This window comes from Corvus kubaryi, unplaced genomic scaffold (assembly GCF_017639235.1).
Source record: "Corvus kubaryi isolate FWS band 111438036 unplaced genomic scaffold, C.kubaryi_AGA036_p1.0 136, whole genome shotgun sequence".
Lineage (NCBI taxonomy): Eukaryota > Metazoa > Chordata > Aves > Passeriformes > Corvidae > Corvus > Corvus kubaryi.
Window position 1 is genome coordinate 8,716,438 of NW_024580670.1, and position 21,616 is coordinate 8,738,053.

The 21,616-nt window shown below is 38.1% G+C and overlaps 1 protein-coding gene across 1 annotated transcript in view; it reads right to left on the reverse strand.

Annotated features, from left to right (window-relative positions):
* PRKAR2A (protein kinase cAMP-dependent type II regulatory subunit alpha) overlaps positions 1–21,616 on the reverse strand; it is a 60,876-nt gene that overhangs the window by 31,530 nt on the left and 7,730 nt on the right. Inside the window, exon 2 of the mRNA XM_042015617.1 lies at positions 5,191–5,226. Coding sequence (XP_041871551.1) covers positions 5,191–5,226 — 36 coding nt within the window. The remainder of the gene's footprint in view (positions 1–5,190; positions 5,227–21,616) is intronic.

Sequence of the window (21,616 nt, forward strand, 5' to 3'; positions counted from 1 at the left end):
GCAAAGAGAACAGCACAGAGGAAGTCCATCATCACTCTCCGTCTCCCTCCCTTGATTATTTCAAGTGATGAGATTTTTATCACTGAAGTAGTAGACAGTATTCTGCAAGAGCAAATACTCAAAACAACCTCCCAAGAGAAGTGTTGCCTCTTGCTTCATTGCTGCTACTTAGATGTCCTAATTTAACAGGGTTCCAAAACAGTATTTTTTACCAAATACTAACATGCTGTGTGGCAATAATTAACAGAAAAGTTTTATTAGAAAATGACTTTTGTTAAAGCTCCTAAAAGAAATTTACTATGTGTAATATTATCACATCCTGACATCTCATCTTGCCAGGGTGTGAAGAAAATGCTGTATCGCACTGAAAGCACAGAGGAATATCAGACTTTAGCAACATATGTACGTTATGAGATGACTGCTCATCTTTGGCAGGAGCCAGACTAATGAAGAGTTCAAGGTAAAGAATCCCCACCATTGTCAAAATAGAGAAGAACCAGTGAGTTGGAAGAATCAACAGTTCAAGGCCTTTTATGGAAGCTTATGTGATGAGGAAAGAAAAAGCCAGAAACTGACAGGGAATATTGATTTACACATTATTCAAAACACAAAATTACTCAAATACAAAAAAAAAAACCCCAAAAAAACTCCACAACACCAAACCATAGTGTCACATCAGATTGTTAGAGGCAAGAGAAATATCCAAAGTACTGATTCTGAATCCAGCATCTGCTGGGGACACTGACAGTTGGCGACTGTCAGGGTCCCACACAATGCTAAGGTTTGTTCCACAGAGGAAAACAGGATTCAGTAACATTTAAACAAAATTAACCTCTACATACAAAACCTTTATTCAGCAACCCCATCTTAGGGGAAGGTTTAGCACCCAGCTCCAGGAACAGATGTGATCCTTCTCACTCCACTCAGTCTCTGCTGAAAGCTGCCCCACCAAAGGGACCAAATGAGGCAAGTCTTGTTCATCTGATTATTTTCTATATTAACATGAAAACAGGCACAGACCCTGACAGTCATGTTACTATTAAGGAAATAACTATCATATATTGCTTCCCTAGATTATATAGGTCAATTTTCTGCTTATAGCTGTTGAATGTGAAAACTGTAATCTCATCCCACTGGGGCCAAAGAAAGGCTCATGAGGGAGTACAGGCAAAGGCAAAAGAAATATATTATACCAGTCACTCAGATAAACAGAAATAATTGGAGAAAAAAGCTTAAAACCTTCTGCGACATATGTATGGTACGGGTTTCATTTTGTCAGATTTTCCTATCCCAAGAAGAAATCAGCAAGTCTGCTGGAGAGTGGGTGTTCTGCGGAATGAATCAAAGGTGTCTAGAAATGGCAATACAGAAATCTATCAAATAACTTAACTTTTCTGAAATATGCTAAAACTAAAAGAGGAGAAACTATGCACAAGTGAGACTCTAGTGGGCGTCACACTCTTCATTCCAAAAACACAATTACCTTTTCATTCATATCCTGCCAGGAGCAAAATTCTCCTCAGTGTTACATACCAGCTGTTATAATGGGACAAATATCAATGCTCTCTTCCTCTAGTTTTGAAACAGCTTTCATATAATCGAGAAAGGAGGTATCACTGATTTCTGCCACCTCCCTGCGCCGTGTAGTCAGTCCTCAACCAAGGGCAGAGATACAGGCATGCTCTGCAGCCTTTCATTACAGAAAACTAAGTGACTAACATAATTAAGTTTGTCAGGAGCCCCTATGCTTGGAGGAAAATCAAGGCACATAATGAAGCAAGTATGAATTTCAACCCAGTCCAGTTCTTGGGAGGAAGGAATTTATAAGGGTTTCAGGCCATTCAATCCAAGCCTGGGCAAAGGGAGTCAGTCAGCAATCCGTGTCACAGGTTACACTGGCAGAAGGCTCAGACTTTGCTAACTCACTTAGAGCCGCAGCAAGACAACAGCTCTACTGGATAATTAGCACTGAAATTGCACCACAGCCTATGGCACCCTAGAGCTAGGAGGTTTCCAAATTAGTGAGGTGGTTTTTTTCCATTTTAGTTCCTACAACAGATATAGCTTATGATTTTACAAACAGATTATTTTAATGAAGTCAGCTACCAGCTCAGATACAAATTAGAGCTGACCAACTGTTTGTGCACACACTGTGGATCTCAACAAGTTACATGGCCAAACATGCCACACACAAGCCAGCTATTCACTAGATTAATTTCTAGGATAACATCAAGCTCTCATTTTTCCTTCTCCCTCCAAGCATTCCATGGAAAAGGCTGTTTCTCTTCATGAGAACACTACTTTACCACTCTGCACTTCTATAAATAATTACATGAACATGATTAGATAAGTCCCCCTTTTCCAGGATGACCCTCCTGCACAGTCCATTTTGAGTAAGTTTTAAAGAACAACAGCTAAATATTTACAACATTGGCAGTATTTGCCAAAACAGTTTATATGTTTCATAACTAGAAATAAACACCTAAATGAAAATTTAGTAATCATTAGAACAGATTTATTCTATGGGTTTATAGATCTCTAAAATTTGCAATAGTGCACCAAGGGAATCATGATCATCCTGTTATCTGCAGGCAACTAATCACAACAGACCAGCAGAAAACACTCCAAGTTTAATATTATGAATTAATAAAGCAACTTAAAAGAGATTCTCTAACTGCTATGTGTAAGAGAGCATAATAAACACTTGTTAGCCTCCAAGAACATATCTCTAGTTGAATGTTTTACCAGAACAATTATTAGCCTGTCCTAAACTGTATGTATAACATAGACAATTACTTTCTCAACTTTTCCTTTAATTAAAACCTAGTGAACAATGAGGACAATGCTGTAATTTCCTAGGCAGCCAAATATTTAAAGAGAAAATTCTTGCTTGAATTTTTCTTCAATACATCCCATGTTAGCTTTTTAATTCTCTGTAAATCTGCAATTTTGTGCATGTAAATGTTGATAGCAGCAAGCAACTGAGCTCTGCTCTTCATTCCCCTTACAAACACACACTGCACTGGAAATACAGAAATACTGGTTGGACTGACAAGGTTCAACATGGACTAGCCGAAAGCTCTTCTGAAGAGAAGAGCAGAAAAGAATACACTAAATGCAATTACAAAAAGAATTACATGCCAGCTTTTCTTCTCCATGGTTTGTTCTGCTTTACTTCATTAGTTAAACCCAGAAACATTTAGCTACTAGGCTGAGTAATCTGTAAGGCAACATTGGTTTAGTGTTTGCTGTTATTTGTTGGTTTATAAAGACAAAAGCTATCTTACAAAAATTGCAGAATGAAAACTTGCTTAAAACCTAATGCATCTAACACACAAGTCAAACCAAATTCAGAGCACAAACCCAGGAAATCAGTCAGTCATTTCATGCGAGGGACTGTAAAATGTGGTTGCCTATGCTGAGCTTGGTAACCCAGCAGAGCCCAGGCAGTCTCATTCCTGTGTAGGTTTTGACAGACACAGCAGGTACAGAGTGAAAAAAACCACCCCACCAAACCCCCCACCCCCACCCCAAACCAGCAGTTTCTCTACTTTTCCTGCCAAGAGAAGGAAAACTGCATCTCTTTGTATACACTTGGATGCTGTTTGCATTGCCTGTGCATTTTAACAAATCCCACACTGATCATGACCTATACAGTGTATACAGAGAGAAACCGGATTTTTTTTTTTGTGGAAAGTATTTAACACACAGGAGTAATATACACATATTCTATTATTGTTTGTCTCCATGATAATTCTAATATGAACTGTAAACCCTGAACTATTTTAGCTCTTCCCGAAGCAGGAGCATTATTAAGCAACTAAACAGTCCTCCTTAATCTAATTGCACAACTTAGCAATTCAATTTTACATTTGCCTTTTAGTTGTTCACATTAACCTTTAGACTCTCTAAATGACAGAACCTGTTTTTTAACTAAGAGCAACTCAGTGCTGTGTGAGGACCAACACTGCATTTCAGTATTGCAAAGTCAAAAAGATTACAAATGCTTTCTGATTAAGGCTCAATTTTTTAACTTTGGGAATAACTCAGCCTTTATTTAAATTTAAATCTGAGATGTATTCACTCCTCATTTCTAAGATTTTTCTCCATCAGTAGGTTCCAAGATGGATTCGTTTAATTAGCAGAGAAACTGAAGTGTCTTGGGCCTCTCCAAATTAAGATACTATACAATATATGACTTTCAATATTTACTATCAGAGTAACAAACTCCATCATTCAAGATACAATTTTTTCCTGCCTAGATTTCTCATGTAATCATATCTCAAAATGACCAGCACTGTCAATTTTTAAGAGTTATGAAATTCTCATACTCAGTTATTTGTTTGTAGTGGCATAAATACACAATCATACCCTTAATCATATCCAAGCAACCAGTACAAAAGCAAATGAACTGCATGAGTATAAGGACATTTTGCACATAAACATGTATTTATCTTACATTTATTTATATACCACATATATATATTATCAACAATGTCCCACCATACTAACATACTCAAAAACATGTCAGATCATCTACACAAATTACAAACTGAGTAGACTTGAACTCAAAACTAGAGAGAAAACACTGAATACACTGGCATTTTCATAAAGATATTTGTCAAATCAGAACCATAACTTTCTAGACCAGCTAAATGTTAGTAAAATATTTGAAGACAAAAGAAGTACCACATGCAAAGTAATTCACACTGTACCTCAAATGAAAAAACAATGCAGTAACTTCTCATCTACAAATAACATTTTGTTCATGTAATAGTCTTCAAAATCAACTTGTAAAGAAATTTTTTGGGAATAACAGTTTCTCATTAAAGCATTTCATACTGGTTGAGATAGAAAACAAATAAATAAAAAAGTATAATCTGTGTCTCTAGAACAAGTGAACAGTCACTAATTCAACAACTATAAATATCAGCTGCACAAGCAAGGGACTAAAACAATACAAAAAAGGAGCAACCCCCCACATTTCTGTTTTCTAACTACTCTAAATGTGTTGCCCGTTGGTGTCTACAGCGAATTAAGAAACAATTCTCATTATTTTAAATAAAAATAATGCAAATGTTTTGAGAAATAAGGCAATAAGAGTAAGGTCATTTTTAATGTAATTCCTTTAGTCAGATACACATTTCAAAACTATTTCAGATACTTTACACTCTTAAAAAGAAACCATACCTGATACTCTTCTGTTGTATCGGTTAACAACTGGAGCTGGAAAAAAATAAAAATAAATCAAAATTACACATTTGTATTTATTATTACAAAGTATAATGAATGAATTGAATAATCATTATATACTTTTAGTACACAAACCCCATACAAATCTCTTTTAAAAATGCTTCAGTATAAAGCTTTCATCCATTTACTTGCCAGCCAGTAAGCGTTTATTCAAAATAAACTTCATATTCCTGAGGGCCATTACATGCTAAGATGGATGGTAAGTAGTTTTGGGTTGAGGGGGGTTTTTTACGTAATTTTGAAAAAATATACCTCTACACAGATTATCCAATCCTAACCTTTCATCAGTTACCAGCCTCATTTACTTAGTAATATTGCAAAGCATTGCAGCACTTTAGGTCAGCGGTACCTACTTAACATGGATCAAAAGCCAAAGAACTTATTGCCAACCCATTCTATGCTCCCACACTGCACAGGCTGTGGAGCTGCCAAGGCAGTGCTCCCACAGCAACTCCAGTCATCCATCCCTGACCAAGGCTGTCTCATACAAGGGCACACACTGAAATTGGAAAAGGCTGAGATGGAGGACCCATTGCTTCTTTGTTCATGCTGTAGCTGCACAAGGTACTTGAACCTTAGATTGGGATGAACTGCCTGGCTTCCGCTATTCACATACATTTCGACATTAAGCCAACCTTCAGCAAACAGCACCTTTTCCCCTTTCACGGTAACCAAGATACTGTCTTTGAGAGTTGCTTCAGACTTAACGCCAAAAAAAAAAAAGAAAAAAAAAAAACCCAATCAACCTGTAAAGTTTCATCCAGAACAAAATCAAAGCACCCTGCTGTCCTTCACCTCTAACAACCAACATCATTCTACTCCGAGTGCTTCATGCTTTCCCACTTGTCTTCCCTTCAACAGGCAATCCTGTTTTTCCTGATACAACCTATAACCTTTCTATTCCATTCTTTAAATATTTAAAAATTAGAGGAGCCTTTATGCCCCATCAAAGCACATGCATCACTGAGCCAGATTTATTGAATGCCACAAAAATCTTAGTGACCCGTCATTTGTTAGACGTTAGAAACTTTCGAGTATCTCAGCACCACCAGAATACAGAGAACAATGATTTCTTAGCAAAGACAGAAGAACTCAGCTTCTTTGGAGCACTTAGAACTACCCTGCATCTATATGAAAATGCAAAACTGAGAATAATACCAGAAAAATAAGATCAAAATTATTATTGTGTATTTTTTTGTAAGAGTAAAGGAAATCAAAAGAGGTTGGGGGGGGAAAGGAATAATCAGACTAATTTGATCGAGTTTTCAGCCAAATCTATCAACAGGGAGACAATGCTCAGCCTCAAAAGATGGTCAGGATTAAAAGCAAGATTATTCTGAATTGTACAGTTTAGATCTTAACTTCTATAATATGACATAATCCTAATAAAAATACCACAGTGTTTCATACATCAAGCTTGAAGAGGTTCAAAAACACTGAATAATAAACCTGAGAATTCAAGCAACTTTCTCTTCAAATCTTTAAGCAATTTATAACAGTAGCAACCCTTCCTGCAAATAAGGGAGGGATGTATCTCGCTTGCCAAAAGACACCATGGATGTGAGAAGTTTACCTCACCTTGAGGGGAAACAGGCATTGGGAATATAGATCCATTCAGGTTTATTAAACAAACTTGTGCAACTTCCTGATCTGAAAGCGTTCATACATTTTGCCCTGTTCTTAGCTTTTCCTCATGGGTCTGCCTGTGGCCACCAGCGGTGACACAAAACTGCTCTGGACAGTAATTTGCCCTGCAACAGTATATTCACTCTCATCTCTAGTCTGAGTAACTACTCAAAATTGACCAGTTTGGACCGGAAGAAACAGAAACACTCACTACTTTTGTCCAGAGACACAGTCAAATGCCTACCAGTTCTCTAAGGTTTTGAAGAATGAGAGAACCAAAACCAATTAGTTCAGTTTCCACTACAAAGTGACTTATTACAAAAGAAAAAACTACATTCAAAACATAACTTGATAAGTTTGCTGTGAAAGCACCTCATCAAGGTCATAATAGTTTTAAGTAAATGTTTAACTAGCCTCATGGATAGATTTGCATACTTATAATCAACACCATTAGTGAGTAAATACATTATATCGGGCTCTATCTTGCACATACAGAATTTTTTCTCCACCTTGTGACTTCTACACCCATTTCTTGCTCATGTTTAAGAACAACATTTTCATGTCTTTGAACAGAGTTAATATACTACAGAACACTCTGGCATACTTTGTGTAACATAGAAAAAAAATTCAACAACTATGGCTTCTTTTAGAATCTTGACTATTTTATCCCATAGCAGGGTTCAGTGTAATCAAAACTGCATCAAGTTTTCCAGTGTTAAAAATGAGAAAAACACATACCCTTTTAAGGACAGTTAAGAGAGTACCATTATTCTGCCTTCACAAACCTTTTAAGATTAAAATGATAGTTTGCATCTCTTACACCAGTGACAGTTCTAACATGTATAAAATTCACTTTTATGTGTTGTCAGATTACTATTTTTATGCTAAAGAGATAAAACCTGACATTTCCTAGTAGAGAAGATTAGTTGGGTTTTTTTCCTTCTGGCTTACCAATGAAAAGCTCTCTTTGCTTATGACAATTTTCAGTATTGCACAGTCAGTATAGCCACTCCTATGGCATCCTTGCCATCAGAATTACATGAAGGAAAAGCCTGGCATTGAGCACTGCTAAGAGAAACAACTCCTGAAGGTCCCACATACCCCTACACTGGTCTGTGGACAGATTCCAAAAAATTAGGTGGGGAGGAAGGGAATAATACATTTACTGTTAACACAGCCTACTTCCTAGACTGACCACCGAAGGGCACCTAATTTAAAGCAACAGTGATGGACACACCAGTAACAACCTCTTACACCAGCACAGCCCTCAGAGTACAACTCTGCCTACACTGTGACAAGAATCCAGTGGATCCAGCACACCGACCTGGTACAACTCAGCGATCTGGGATCTCCAAAAGCAAGATTAAACTGCTGCTTTGAAAGAGGAAACAATTACCTTTTTTTTAATCTCCAGTTAGAACTCCCCCTGCCCGCACACCAACGGGCCATGGCTCAGACTGAACCACAGGCTACGTCTCCGGTAATGACATGAATGTTATTATACGTTAATTGCAGAAACTATAATGAGATTAAAAGATTTTGCTGTGAGATGATTGCATTGTAAACTCTCCATTATGTCAAAACCTCAGGTGCAGCAATATTCAAGTTCAAAATGTCTCATACCTTTGGCACAGCTCCTGCTTTTACTTGGCTCATGGGAACCAAGACACAGTAATTGGGTAAACACAACAAAAACTGAGGTAAATTAAACCATTGTACCAGAAGAGAGCAAAACGGCCCAATTTCCTCCCTGGCAGCCAAAGGCAAGTGATTCTGGCAGTGGAAAGGCAGATCAAGCTGTGCATTCCACAGTTTTGCCAGAAGTGACTCAGGACAATGATCCTACTCCACTGTTCAAGAAAAATCAGGAATGTCTGCTCAACATGTACATGTTCTCCATACTGTGATGAGGCACAGACTGAAGTAAGCACTAGATAGGAACACTTAAAAGGCTGCTTCAGACTGAAAAACCTTTCTTACTCAAAGTAAAGGAATGTCATTACATTTATTTAATAGAAAATACTTCAATAAATTGCATAAATATATCAATACTGTACATTCCATTACTTAAATTCAAAAATGTTCCTTACATCAAACAGCAGTAGTGCCACGCAGTTAGTGGCTACTACTAACTATACTGCCACTTGCCAGTGGCTCCATTTCATTCCGTTTTCTCACTTGAAAAATTAGGGATGTAAATCAGACACTGGGATTTTTTAATTTTTTTTTTTTTAAACTTTCCATAAGTGACAAAACAGGAATTTCTCCAGTATCCTTCTGTGTGCTTTGGCATTGAGATTTAATTTGAAATATCTGACACTCAATTGTGGCTCACTATGCTTAACTTACAAGAGTTCTGACTATGGTTATAAGCAGATATAAAATACAGCCCCATAGGTGAAAAATGGACACTGATATTACTCTTTTTACTGTGTTCAAACCAAACCAACAATTACAGTATTTAAGGCAAACAAGTGACAGCAAAACTACTCTTTACAACCAGACCTAAAAGCATGCTTTTCCTACAGTGCGTGGGCTCCCTTCTCTGTCAGTGACTTTGAAAAGTGACTGGTAAAGAAACACCATCAGGCTTTTTTAGATGTACACTACTACCATAACAGGGAAAGCTGTTTCTCTACACTACTCACAAGACTGAAATTACCAGAAGTACAACCATCATTCTCCCAGCTACTGCTACCCACTTCTTACACATCCTAAGAACATTAAATTCTTACAGAAAAAGACAAAAAAAACTCAAAAGGTCAATTCAGGGTCACAGGAAAAAAAACTGAGGGACAAAGGACTGGTATTCCAGGCATGACAGCAGACGATTAGGTGTTACTGCCCTATTCTAGATACCTTGAAAACTTACTTCTCTTTCTTCACCAGCACTTTGGTTTTTACCGTGAACATTTCCTAATTACAACTAGAGTAAAAAAATCCCCACGTGACTGTTTGTGATCCTGAATACAATTTATAGCAGCGTACCAAGTTAAGCTATTGTGCACATAAATATTTAATACAGCTCTTTTGTGTAACTCTAATCAACAACTTTTTGAAGGTTTCCTGATGGAAGATGGAGCAAAGCTCATAGTAGGTGGCATAAACTTAGTACAGTACTCAAAGAGCATAGGCACAAAATACCAGCTTTATTAAAACAAAGTAGTCAAATCAGTGGTTTACAGAGTACTTTCCCATCAAATCATAGCACAAAATCATCCTATGTGAAGAGAGACAAAAAGAGAAACAGAATGTAAACTGTTCTAATTTAACAAGTCAATTACGTTTATCCAAACAACACGAGTTCACACTATAAACCATTAAAGCCAAAATACCAGAAGCAGAGTGGAGTATAAATCTGAGGCGTGACTGTCTCTATGGAATGTTATATCAAGTTACGATAAGGAAGTGCCAGACTACAGCTGTCAAACTGTTTTTCTACACACCAAGATGTTAATGGACTTACATAAATAGGAACCATCACAACTCTGAGAAAACTCACAGATTCAACTATCAGCTTTTTAGGATTCCCAGCAATTAAAAAGTAATGCCAGAGCAGAAAGAAGAATTTTCATCATCAGATATGCAACTGTACCTCAATAATTACCAATCTGAACCTTTTATTTCAACAAGTAAAACAACAGAGTTCCCTGTGACTGTTACTAACATAACAGTTGTGTATCCATGATTTCCGTCAGGATGTCCTTGCTGGATAGTGGCAAATTCTCACTTACCCCTTCCACATCTCTGCTTTATAAGGTGGGGACCATGGGTGGGGCTACAAACTACTTTGATTTTTTCAGAGGCAGCTCTGGAACCCAAGAGCTCTCCTCATGGCTTCTCTCAGAAGAGCAAAACAGACAGAAACAGGTCAGAGTTTTACAGACACCCTTTTATTTTTCCTTCTATTCCTCTGCCCACCCCCCTGCCAGAGGAGGATGGAAACTCAGAACCTGGTTAGAGACAGGCAGGAGAGACCCTGATGGTGTCAGCTGAAGCATGCCAGACATTTGGAGGAAGACAAAAGGTCGCGAAACACTAGGGAAGAAGTGAGTTTTTAGAAACGAAGAGAGGTGCACAGAACATTAAAAAAATAAAAAGGCAGAAAAATGGAAACCATGATCCATGATTGGGTACACACAGGCTTTGCTCTTCTGTAATAGACTTTTACATCTATTAAGTTGGAAAACAATAACAAAAATTATATTGTTATTAAACATTGTTTTCCTCTCTGCTGCAGCAAAAATAACAGAGACACAGACACCTTGTTATTTCTCAGTATTGAAAAACAGCTGTCAACAGTAGCAAGAGATTAAAACATAAAAACAAAGTTGCAACACATCCTGGTCTCCAATTTATTGGATATTTTAAAATTTGGATTTTACTGACACAAAATGGAGAAACGCTGTCTGAAAGCCTCATTTTAGAAAAGTCTCTGACCCTTGCTTTCCAAGTTTTTTAGAACCCCTCTGATAGAAAGAATGTAGTAACTTCTGAAGGGAAAAGTTGACTCAACAAGCAAAGCATTTATGTCAGTGAAAGAAAGACGTTTATGAAGTTAAAGCTCTTGTGCTATTTTGGGTTGGCTCTTTTTCGCTTTTTAAATACAGTAGAAAAATGAATATGCACTCTGGAATGGACAGACTTTAAAACAGCTGATAAATTCAAGAAAGAAATCACTGCTTGACTAACTGAAAGGAATCTGGGTGAATCTCTGGTTATGATGGCACTTCTTGACAAAGGCCTTAAGAGTTTTGTTTGTTTTTAAATCAAAGATCCTTTTTTCCAATGTATCACTATTTCAATATTCTCTTTCCACAACTGAATCTGAATAGTCATGCATGGTACTATTTTCATTACATTTCTCAGCAGATATGAATTCTCACAAAAAAGGACCATAAACCTGCTCTCAGAATTCAGGAGTTAATACAGCCTGACTGAAGCCTAAGTACAGGAGAACAAATACCTGTCAAGCAGCACTTCACATTATCTGACATTGCAATGACATGATCCACACAGCCGTCTCCTATTTCTTGCTGACATGTCTCAGATCAAGCCAAACACAGCACTTTTTTTTTTGTGTTGATTTTTTATGAGTGTAATCTATATTATGAAGATCAAAGACAGAGCAACAAGGCATGCGTTTGCTTTACAGACATGAAATTAGAAAAACTTCCCATGCTAAGGTACAATCTCAGCTAAAAGGACACATCTCGCAGTGATTAAAGATATAACCATATGCTGATATTAAAACAGAGATTGTCAGGGACTGAAATGAGACTTAGGAATGTTTTCAATTATTAGAAAGACAAATCTATGCACTGCACAGAGAAAGAGGAATGCTGCAAAGAACCAGAAGAGTCAAGAAGCAGCTGACAAATCTTCAAAGCATTGTCAGAAGAGGCAAGACATTGGAGGGTACAGCAAAGCAAGTGAAAAAGAGAAATTTGCTTGGGCTTTTAGGAGCAGGCTTAGAGAGGAAGGCATTTCAGAGAGAGGGAAGCTAAGGAGCCACATTAGTAGTATCAGAAAAGTTAAGCTTACAAACCCAACATTAAGTAGATAATAAAAAGAAAATATCCTACACATATTTGAATGTGACTTTCACGGGGATTGTCTGACAATGGAAAAGCCAGAAAGGGTCAAAGATGAGAATGAGACTACAGAGAAACAGAAATATCATCTCAAGAAGAAATAACTGGAAGTTCCCTTAAAATAAATGCTTCGTACAGAAAAAGACAGCAGCATCTTATCTAGGGAACCACAAGGCATTTCCTAATCAGCAGGAAACATGGGCAATTCACCCCCATGTCCAGATGCAGTGGCAGAGAACAGAAAGCCGCCTCCTTTTCCAAGGCTCTTGACTAACTCTTCCTATCTTACCAGTCCTGCTTTCAAACCTCATCTTTTTATTTACCAGTCTCCTGATCCACCAGAGATCAGAGATGGAGGAGGCAGAAGGATTAATACCTCAGGGTACTCACGATTTTTGAAACATAATGAAGACAAATTTTGTCTGAAATCTTTTCATTAGAAACTTCGGAAGCACCATTTAAAGCAACATTCGATTCTGACAAACACAGTTCTTTCAGAGCAATGCTTTCTGTATTTCAACTGTTTTTTTACTGTGGTTTTGATTTCTGAGACTTAACTCCACATCCTCATTCCTTTTAAAACATCAAACCCCAAAGACTTTTGGTTATTTGGAAAGCTGAATTCCACCAAACATACTTGGAAATCTTGGAGATAATTCCTAAATGAGTCATAAAAAACGTCATTTAACTATATGTAGCACATCAGTCTATTTTTATTATTTCCAGCTGTGCCTCTTGCATAAATCTCTTTCTACAAAATAATGAACTGTATACAGGTGAATGCAATCTGAGTAAGCTAAAAGATGTGAACAAGCCAAAAAATATCAAACAAAAAACCCACAATAAACCTGAGACAATTTTTTATGTTTCACTATTATTAAATTTGCATTCTATCACAGTACAGAGCCACTGCTAAGTATATGTCTACGGTACCGAAGTCATTGCTCCAAAGAGAACAGTCTCAGTCCTGATCTGCCACTGGAATCAATCAAGGGGACTTGTTTTTCAATTTTCAGAAGCCTAATTAAAACTCCTGTCGTTATTCTGAACATCTGAATGCATTAAACATTGTAAAAACTAACAAGAGCAACAACCCACTGAAGGCCTCTCACACCAGGAGGTTAGACTCACCAGGCAACTCCTAAACTCCTCCGTGAGATGGTCCCCACATCTGCAGTCTGGGACATCACCATCAAAACCAGCTTCAGCAAGGTCCAGACACAGCTCTTTCTCACCCTGACAGTGCCCTCCTCTCCCAAACCTCATGGGCAGCTCTGTTCTCAGTCCCAGTGTGGTCTAGATTTTTAAAACACTCTTACCAAATTAATATTATCCTCAGGAATAGCACACACTCAATTTCTCTCAAAGTAGGCATGTATCAAATAAATACCATCAGTGAAGCCAGGAACTTTTTCATAGCAGCTTGGCCAGTAACTGAGAGAAATATTAGCCAGGCAATATAACTACAACAGACAAATATAATCCAAACACAGATCTGGGGGGAAATCTTCATAAAGTAATAGGGATGAAGTAGAAAATGTTATCACTGGCACTGGCTTTAGTGTTTACATAGCCTCAGATATAAGCAGTTGTAAAATTAAGTTTGAAAAGAGTGGAAGACAAGCATGTCACAGCTATGGTAATGGCACAAGTGAAGCACTGCACTGGTTCCATGTATTTCACACCTCCTGTCACTGCCTTTTCTATAACCTCTGCCCCCTGTACACTCCCCTCACACACCTCCATTCTGCCCAGAGAAAAAGACAAACACAGTTGCAAATAGGAGAGTTACAATTCCCACTCCCACAGAAACCCTTCTACTTTCAGTTTCGATACCACACTTAACCTGCCTGTTTTTAAGGCCTTAAATCTATTCCTACTACTACGGCTTTACTCCGTGTCTTGTGAACTGCAATGGATGCATAAATATTTCAGCGACTAATACACACTTTCCCAGCTGGATTGCTGCTGTCTTCTGACAGTTAACTTCGGGGTTGCAGTGCACCACAGATATTCTTGTCACTCTCTACCTTCCCCAGTTTTGTTCTGCCCAGCCTGTGCAGGATGGACTTTTCCTAATACACCACACAGAACACCTCCTAATCCCAGTTAAATACACACACACCTATAAATACTTTTACAAAACCTTTTCCAATGAGCAACTCCTCAAATAACTTACAGACATCCTACATTTCAACTATTATCTGCCCTCTAGGCAGAGGCAACAGCAAATGTTGCATGTGTTCCTAATACTTCCCTAGGTACATCTGGCATTTGAAAAAACTTCAATACGGCATAATGCTGTATTTTTATTTGAATGCATAATGAAGAGTTGATTTCCTCCTATATGTAAAGAAAGATGATGATGATGCACAGATATTCTTGTGGGTTAGCAATGAAAAACAAAGAAAAAAGAAAATTTCTGACTGCCTATTAGTTTTTCACTAGAAACACAACCTTAATTTTACATTCACTGCATTGTATTTTAAAGAGATTCCATCTGCTCTGTCTGTAATGAGCATTAATATTCAGAAGACATCTGCAGTGTACAGACCAAGCTTTTAATTGGAATCGTGTCACAGCTACCATCACACAACACTGAATGTAAATGTTGGCTATCTGCACTTGGCAGCTGCTTGGCAGGCTCAGTATTAAGTCCTACTGAGACTGATAGTGTCTTTAAATAATGCGGTATCAGGATATAAAAGCTATCTTGAGAAATCAAATATTGACTATCATATCCATAACTAATATAATTTACTAGCACCCTAACCTACTTATAAGCAAAATATGGTTCATATTCAGCCATAATTTTCAAAGAGAGACAACAAATTGATACAACTGAACACTCACATCTTTCACTATGATAGATAATTAAGCAAATTTAACTTGTATACAAAAGGAGACAATAACTGAACTTCAGTCAACCAAAATGGTGTAATGAAGCTCAAAGCATTTATAAAAATCTAGAACTCAAGCATTGCTAAGGACCTGAGAGTACCTGAATAAAAATTCAATTAACAGGTGTGATCAGTGAATTAAGATACTTTCCTACGTCAGACTAATTATTCTAGAACGAACAATATAGTTACCTTTTATTGGAATAAAAAAAAAAAACCAACCCTGAGTCAACAGCATTATCATTTGCTTCAACTTCTTGCCAAACCATGGCAACACAAAATTACATTTTCCCAGTCATCTGCATATTTTCTGCTTGTACTCTGCTGTAAGTTTCTGACAAATGGGGCAGTAAGCAGCAATCTACAGAGAGAAAACTGTGTGTGTGCATGTGTATACACAAAAACCAAAGTTCTGTCCAATACAAGCAACTGGTTGTTATACTGACACACTGATCTTAGATACCTTGCAAGAAATTTCAGTCTAATCAGTACGTAAGAATGACAAAGGAACTCTAAGAACAGCAACACTTGCTTTTCATGAAATACACATTTTCTTGGGGAATTTATATTCCACCACCTTTGCCACTGTATTTTAACAAACACAAATCAAACCAAAATTCAAGACCACAACTCATTAAGGTACACAGTTACACTGCCACGAAAATAATTATGCAAGTAGAGGCAACATCAGAACAGAGAGTCATCATAATCCAGTGCCCTCCTCCAATAGACTAATTGGATTACTGGATCCTCTTAGCTTCAGAGCAGCTCCCAACATAGATAAGGGAAATTACACAGAAGGGGAAGACGTAATTGTTCGTGTTCAGGGCATACATGCACGGTCAGTTTCAAGCCTATACTTGCAGATCTGCCACCATTTCAGAACACATTACAATGGAAAGGTAAAAAAGTAAAAAAACTGAGAAGGTAGAGCTAGGTTTCAGTCCCAAACCTGAGCACACAACAAACCTATCACTGACCACTGATTGTAGCAGCACTTCCAATCTGTGTCAATGCCAAGGAAAAAAACGGCTGGTCTTAGCATTTCATCCATGATGTGCAGCTTGTCTGCTTGAGTTTGGACTAGAACAGAAAGGAAAAATTAACATGGACAGTCACGGATGAGATGCAGAGTAAGAAGCTTTTCCTTTCTCCTCTTAGCTGTTTAGTCTCAGACAAAACACATTGGAATCACTCTCAGTCAGGTGTATCTCATGTGACAGTATGAAACAACTGTAACTGAACTACTTCTACAAAAGAGCAATTTAGAAGAAAAATATGGAACAGGAGATTTGAAGCTCAGCAGAAACAACCAGCAACACAGAGAGGGCCTGGTGTTTCGTACACCCAGCAGGCATGTTACACAGCTATACCTGCCAGGTCAACCTGAGTTCAGGACCGTTTAATTATAGGGATGTAGGCAGAATTTAAGAATAGCATCCTACACGTAAAAGAAGCACATAAAAGCCCACAGTTCTTTGCCTGGGTCACTTCACATTTCATTACCAATTCCAGCTGACATGACTGATTTGAATGATGAAACATAGTGTGTTTTAACATAAGGCAAAACTGCAATAGGTTGTGCTGTCATCTGATTTGATCTGAATAAAAGAGCACAAGGAATTTCAATCAAGTGTCATTTCAAGCTGATTCAGAGCTTAATCTCACACATCCACATTTAACTCAAGGCATAAGCACACCTGTATGTGCCACGCAAGGCACGCTCGTTCCAGGGTATTCTGGACAGCTTTTGATGCAACATTTCCATGTCAAGGGAGGCGGTCCTTCCCTTCTACTCAGCCCTGGTAAGGCCAGACCTGGAGCAGTTCTGTGCCCAGTTCCAGGCTCCCCAGTACAGAAGACTCACAGACATACGGGACAGAGTCCAGCAAAGGGCCATAAAGGTGATGAGGGGGACTTGGAGCATCTCTTGTGTGAGAACAGGCTGAAAGAGCTGGGACTGTCAGCCTAGAGAAGATAAGGCTCAGAGGAGTTCTTATCAATACCTGAAGGGCACTGAAGGACAATGGAGCCAGTTTCTCCTCAGTGGCACCCAGTGCTAGGACAAGAGCCAATGGCACAAAGTTAAATACAGAAAAGGTCCACCTGAACATGATGAAACACATTTTTGCTGTGAGGGTGACCATGCACTGGCATAAATTGCCCAGAGAGGTTCTGGAGTCTCCATGCTCTAAGATACTCAAAAGCCATCTGGACATGGTCCTAGGCAACCACTCTAGGCAGCCCAGCTTCACAACAGGGGTCAGGCAAGATGAGGCCCCTTCCAAATTCAACCATTCTGTAATTCCACAAAGATACTCAACAGCTCATTAAAATTCATGCTTTGCTTCCAGTTTAAGTTCTGATGGCCAGAAGGCAAATAGAAATAAAATTCACCTGCAGGTAGATGCATTTAGTTTCAGACATCCTTCTTCCAGGTAGGTAACTACAAACACTGACACAGCCATTGCACAGATTTTGGGCTGCTGGGGTTTAATTTGTTTGGCTGGGTTTTTTTAAGGGGAATAAGGTAGGAAGAGCGAGGCTGAGAAATAGCCTGGACTTCTACAGGTTGTTACTATGGGCATGTTCCTCATAACTGCAAACTGAGCATTTTCTTGGGCATTTTTAAAAATGTTCAATGTTGACAATCCTGCAGTATACCAAACTAGTTCTTATTCTAGTAATGCCACATAAAAGTAGCATCCACATCCTGGACAAACCTCAGCAAGAGTATCAACCAGCGTAGCCAGTGTCACAAAAGGCATCTATTATCATCTGATCAGCTACAACATCAGCTTTCTATGGTTTAGCACTCTATCCTGCACACAGAATCACCTCTGAAGACTCATTCTTGCTTGAACAGTTTGTAAATGCCCTTTCTCAAACCAGTCTTTCTCAAAAGATCAACAATTTAAGATGTCTCAATTCTTCTGGAAGTCTGACTTTTACAGTTTTGGGGGTTTTTTATTAAGTGCTTAAAGTCTTTTTTTATAAAAAAGACTGACAACATGTTGTTGATCTGTGAAATTTTAAAAAATTTATTCAAATAGCTAGTGTTCCCATATGTGATATGCTAAAAAAAATTGCAGAAAAAAAACTGTATAATGTATCACACCACATTTTTAATAACCCAAACCAGAAAATGTTGGTCAGTTGCTTATAAGAAGTTCTCCATATACTTGGAACTGAAGTGATTTGCTTTCCAGTTTAAAAAAAAAAAAAAAAAAAGGCAAAACAAAAACCAACACACCAAAACCCCCACACCAATCCACAATTTGTGTCCTTGCTGTATATAGATTTATCTACAGAAGTGACAGAAGAGGTACACTGGATTTACAGGATTTTATACTGTAGTTGGAGCTTCAGAGTCACGGCACTGGACAGCAGGTTTTCTGCCTTGCTTTCCCTCATCTCTAAGGTGCAGGATCCTCTATGTAAGCACAACTGACTCTACAATTCATGATCATTTTCTTGTCGGGTGCTTTTCTAGTGACAACAAAATGTGAATTGCACCCAGTCCCTTCCATGCCTCTCCAGCAGCCAGCACAGCCCAAGCTCTGCAGGAGGGTGACAGCCAGAGGACTGAGGGGTGACACATACTGATCAGGGAGAATGTACACAAGAGTATGAGCAATTCCACAGAAGCATCATTAACATCTCCAGCAATTTATGATATTATGAGCATACAACATGAAGTACTACTTCATTGCCAGTACAATATACTCATCAGTAATTCACAAGTGAACCTTGTTTCATTGGTTACAGCTCCTTTTAGTAAATAAAGTATAAACAAATTTGACTGGATTATAAATACAAATGTTTTAAAATTTAAAACTGTTTAAACTTCTAATCTGGTCAATCTTTAGGCTGCGGTACACAACCAAATTCATGAACAAAAACAACTTCTGTACCACATCTCAAAAAAAAGTTTTGTAGCTTTTCTTCCTTCAGATTTACACTTCTAACAACATTCAACAGTTACTTAAAACATATAGCTGTAAAAAGAATCATCTCCATGTGAAAACATATTTTGACAAGACAGCCCCCCACACACACACTTCCAGTAATTGCATCCTGTGCACTTTCACAGCAAGAGGATTTTTGGGAAAGAGGAAGGGTGAAGACAGACATATGTTCTCTATCCTAAGAAGGGTTAATAGTAAAAAATATCAGTGTGTTCTACCCAGACCAGGAAAATCCGCTTTTACAGAGTCATTTAGGTTGGAAAAGACCTTTAAGATCATTGATTGAGTCCAACCAACAAATACAACACTGCGACAATCCACCACTGAGCCAGGCCCCTAAGCACCCTGCCGAACCTGCTCATGGATGCCCGAAGTCTCGGCAAGAGGCTTGGACAAATAACATTCATTCTGACAACATCTGGATGTAACAATAAAAACTTCCTCGACCAAAGTGAGCTGCAGCAGGTGGCAAGTGCTGCATGGTTCAGCTTCTAGATGAACTGATTTTTAGTAGCAGAATTTCTAGGATACAACTCCCCCGAGTCACACAGTGCTTCACAACAAATGTACACACTGCAGATCTTCCAGCTATGAAAAGCTAAGTGTCTGCATGTGAAAGCTAAGAAAAGCTAAAACCACTAGCAAAAACAGTACACATCATCCAAAGTTACATTATTTCACAGTGCTATGAAAAAATTGGTAAAGAAGTTAATTATTAAATGTTTCCAGCAGTAAGAAATTAAAGTTACTTCACAGGGATATAAGAGATGCTAGTAAAAAATACAAGTTGTGTTTATGGCTTTTTATCATAGTTACACCATCTCAAGATTAGAATTAAAAACATTGTATCCAGTGATATTTAACTTCTATACACTACAGAAGTTGGTCTCCAAACCACCACTGAATAGCATTAATTTTTAGCATTTTGTAACAAAAATACGCATGGAATCTTTCCCCCGCCCTTCCCTCAAGGTGTGAAAGACAGAAGACTAAATGTTAATCTATTCTAATAAGACATCTTTCATAATTTAATAACCTGAGATACCTTTGAGTCTTACAAATACTTTAAAATTTTAATTAGAAACATGGATAACATAAAATGTTTAAAAACTGTTTCTGAACAATTACTGTCAAAAAATAAAAAATATTTTTAAAAAAAGAGGTAATTCAATCTTCGAATTTTCATTCCAGGGGGCTGTACCAGAGACATCCTTCAGAGAAGGGCACCCCCCATACCCATGACAACCAGAGACTGACCAGCTCCTTGCACTACAGATGTCCTTGAGGAAGCAATTCTTCCTGAACAATCATAATTAGCACAAGTGTTGCCACAGAAGTTAAGTGTTTACTGGAGCCTCACCAGGAAAAATAATACAAAAATATTTGTGGGGGTTTTTTTTAATTTCTTCTATGGAATACAGTTTTCTCAATAGGAAGCAGAAAACAATATGCTGTCCCAAGGGAGGAAGAACCAAAATGGAAATGAAGAGCCATTGTGACATCCTGCTTTATAGCAGTTTGTCAATATGCAATCACCAAGAATGAGGAAATTGGCACTACAGTTGATTTAAAAATACAGAGGAAAACTACAGAGCAGTTTCTCAACCCTCATCCAAAAGCTACATTTCATTCCCCACACAAACTCCACACATGTTTTTACAATGTTCTGCAACAAAACTGCTCAGATCCAGAAGGACAGAACAGTGACTGGTGGGAGAACATGCACTGTCCCTCCAACATGCAATCCTAACCCTTCTTCACACAACAGTTTAGAGTGAGATTTTGTGACTATTTGCTCAGTGTTGCTGGTCAGGCCCCTGATCAGACCACCTTGGTCTGGACTTCACTAATACCCAAAAAGGAATGCAGGGTTCCAGACTTCTGTAAGATGACCTCACACCAAAAGCTGACATCATGCCAGCCCCTGCAGGCTAGAGACCATTTCTGAACAGAAGCAAAGCTGTTCTGCAAGCCACCAGGAAATAAAATGAAAGAACAGAGAGTGCCTTAACATTTCTTACAAAATAAACCCCAATATTGTTGTTGGTTTTAAATGACAATAAAAGCAATGCTACAGAAGGAATACCTGCAAGTTCCTACCTCATGCCTCGAAGAGAGGCTGCTCCTAAAGATGTTTTCTCCCCTAAAGAGAATTTCCATGTCTATGCACAGAGAACTGCCACTCTCAATCACTTGACATTTCTACACAGAAAAGAAATGCCCCTGTATGGAAAGGACTAGAAGCAAAACTGCTACTAATACAATGCCAGCCTTT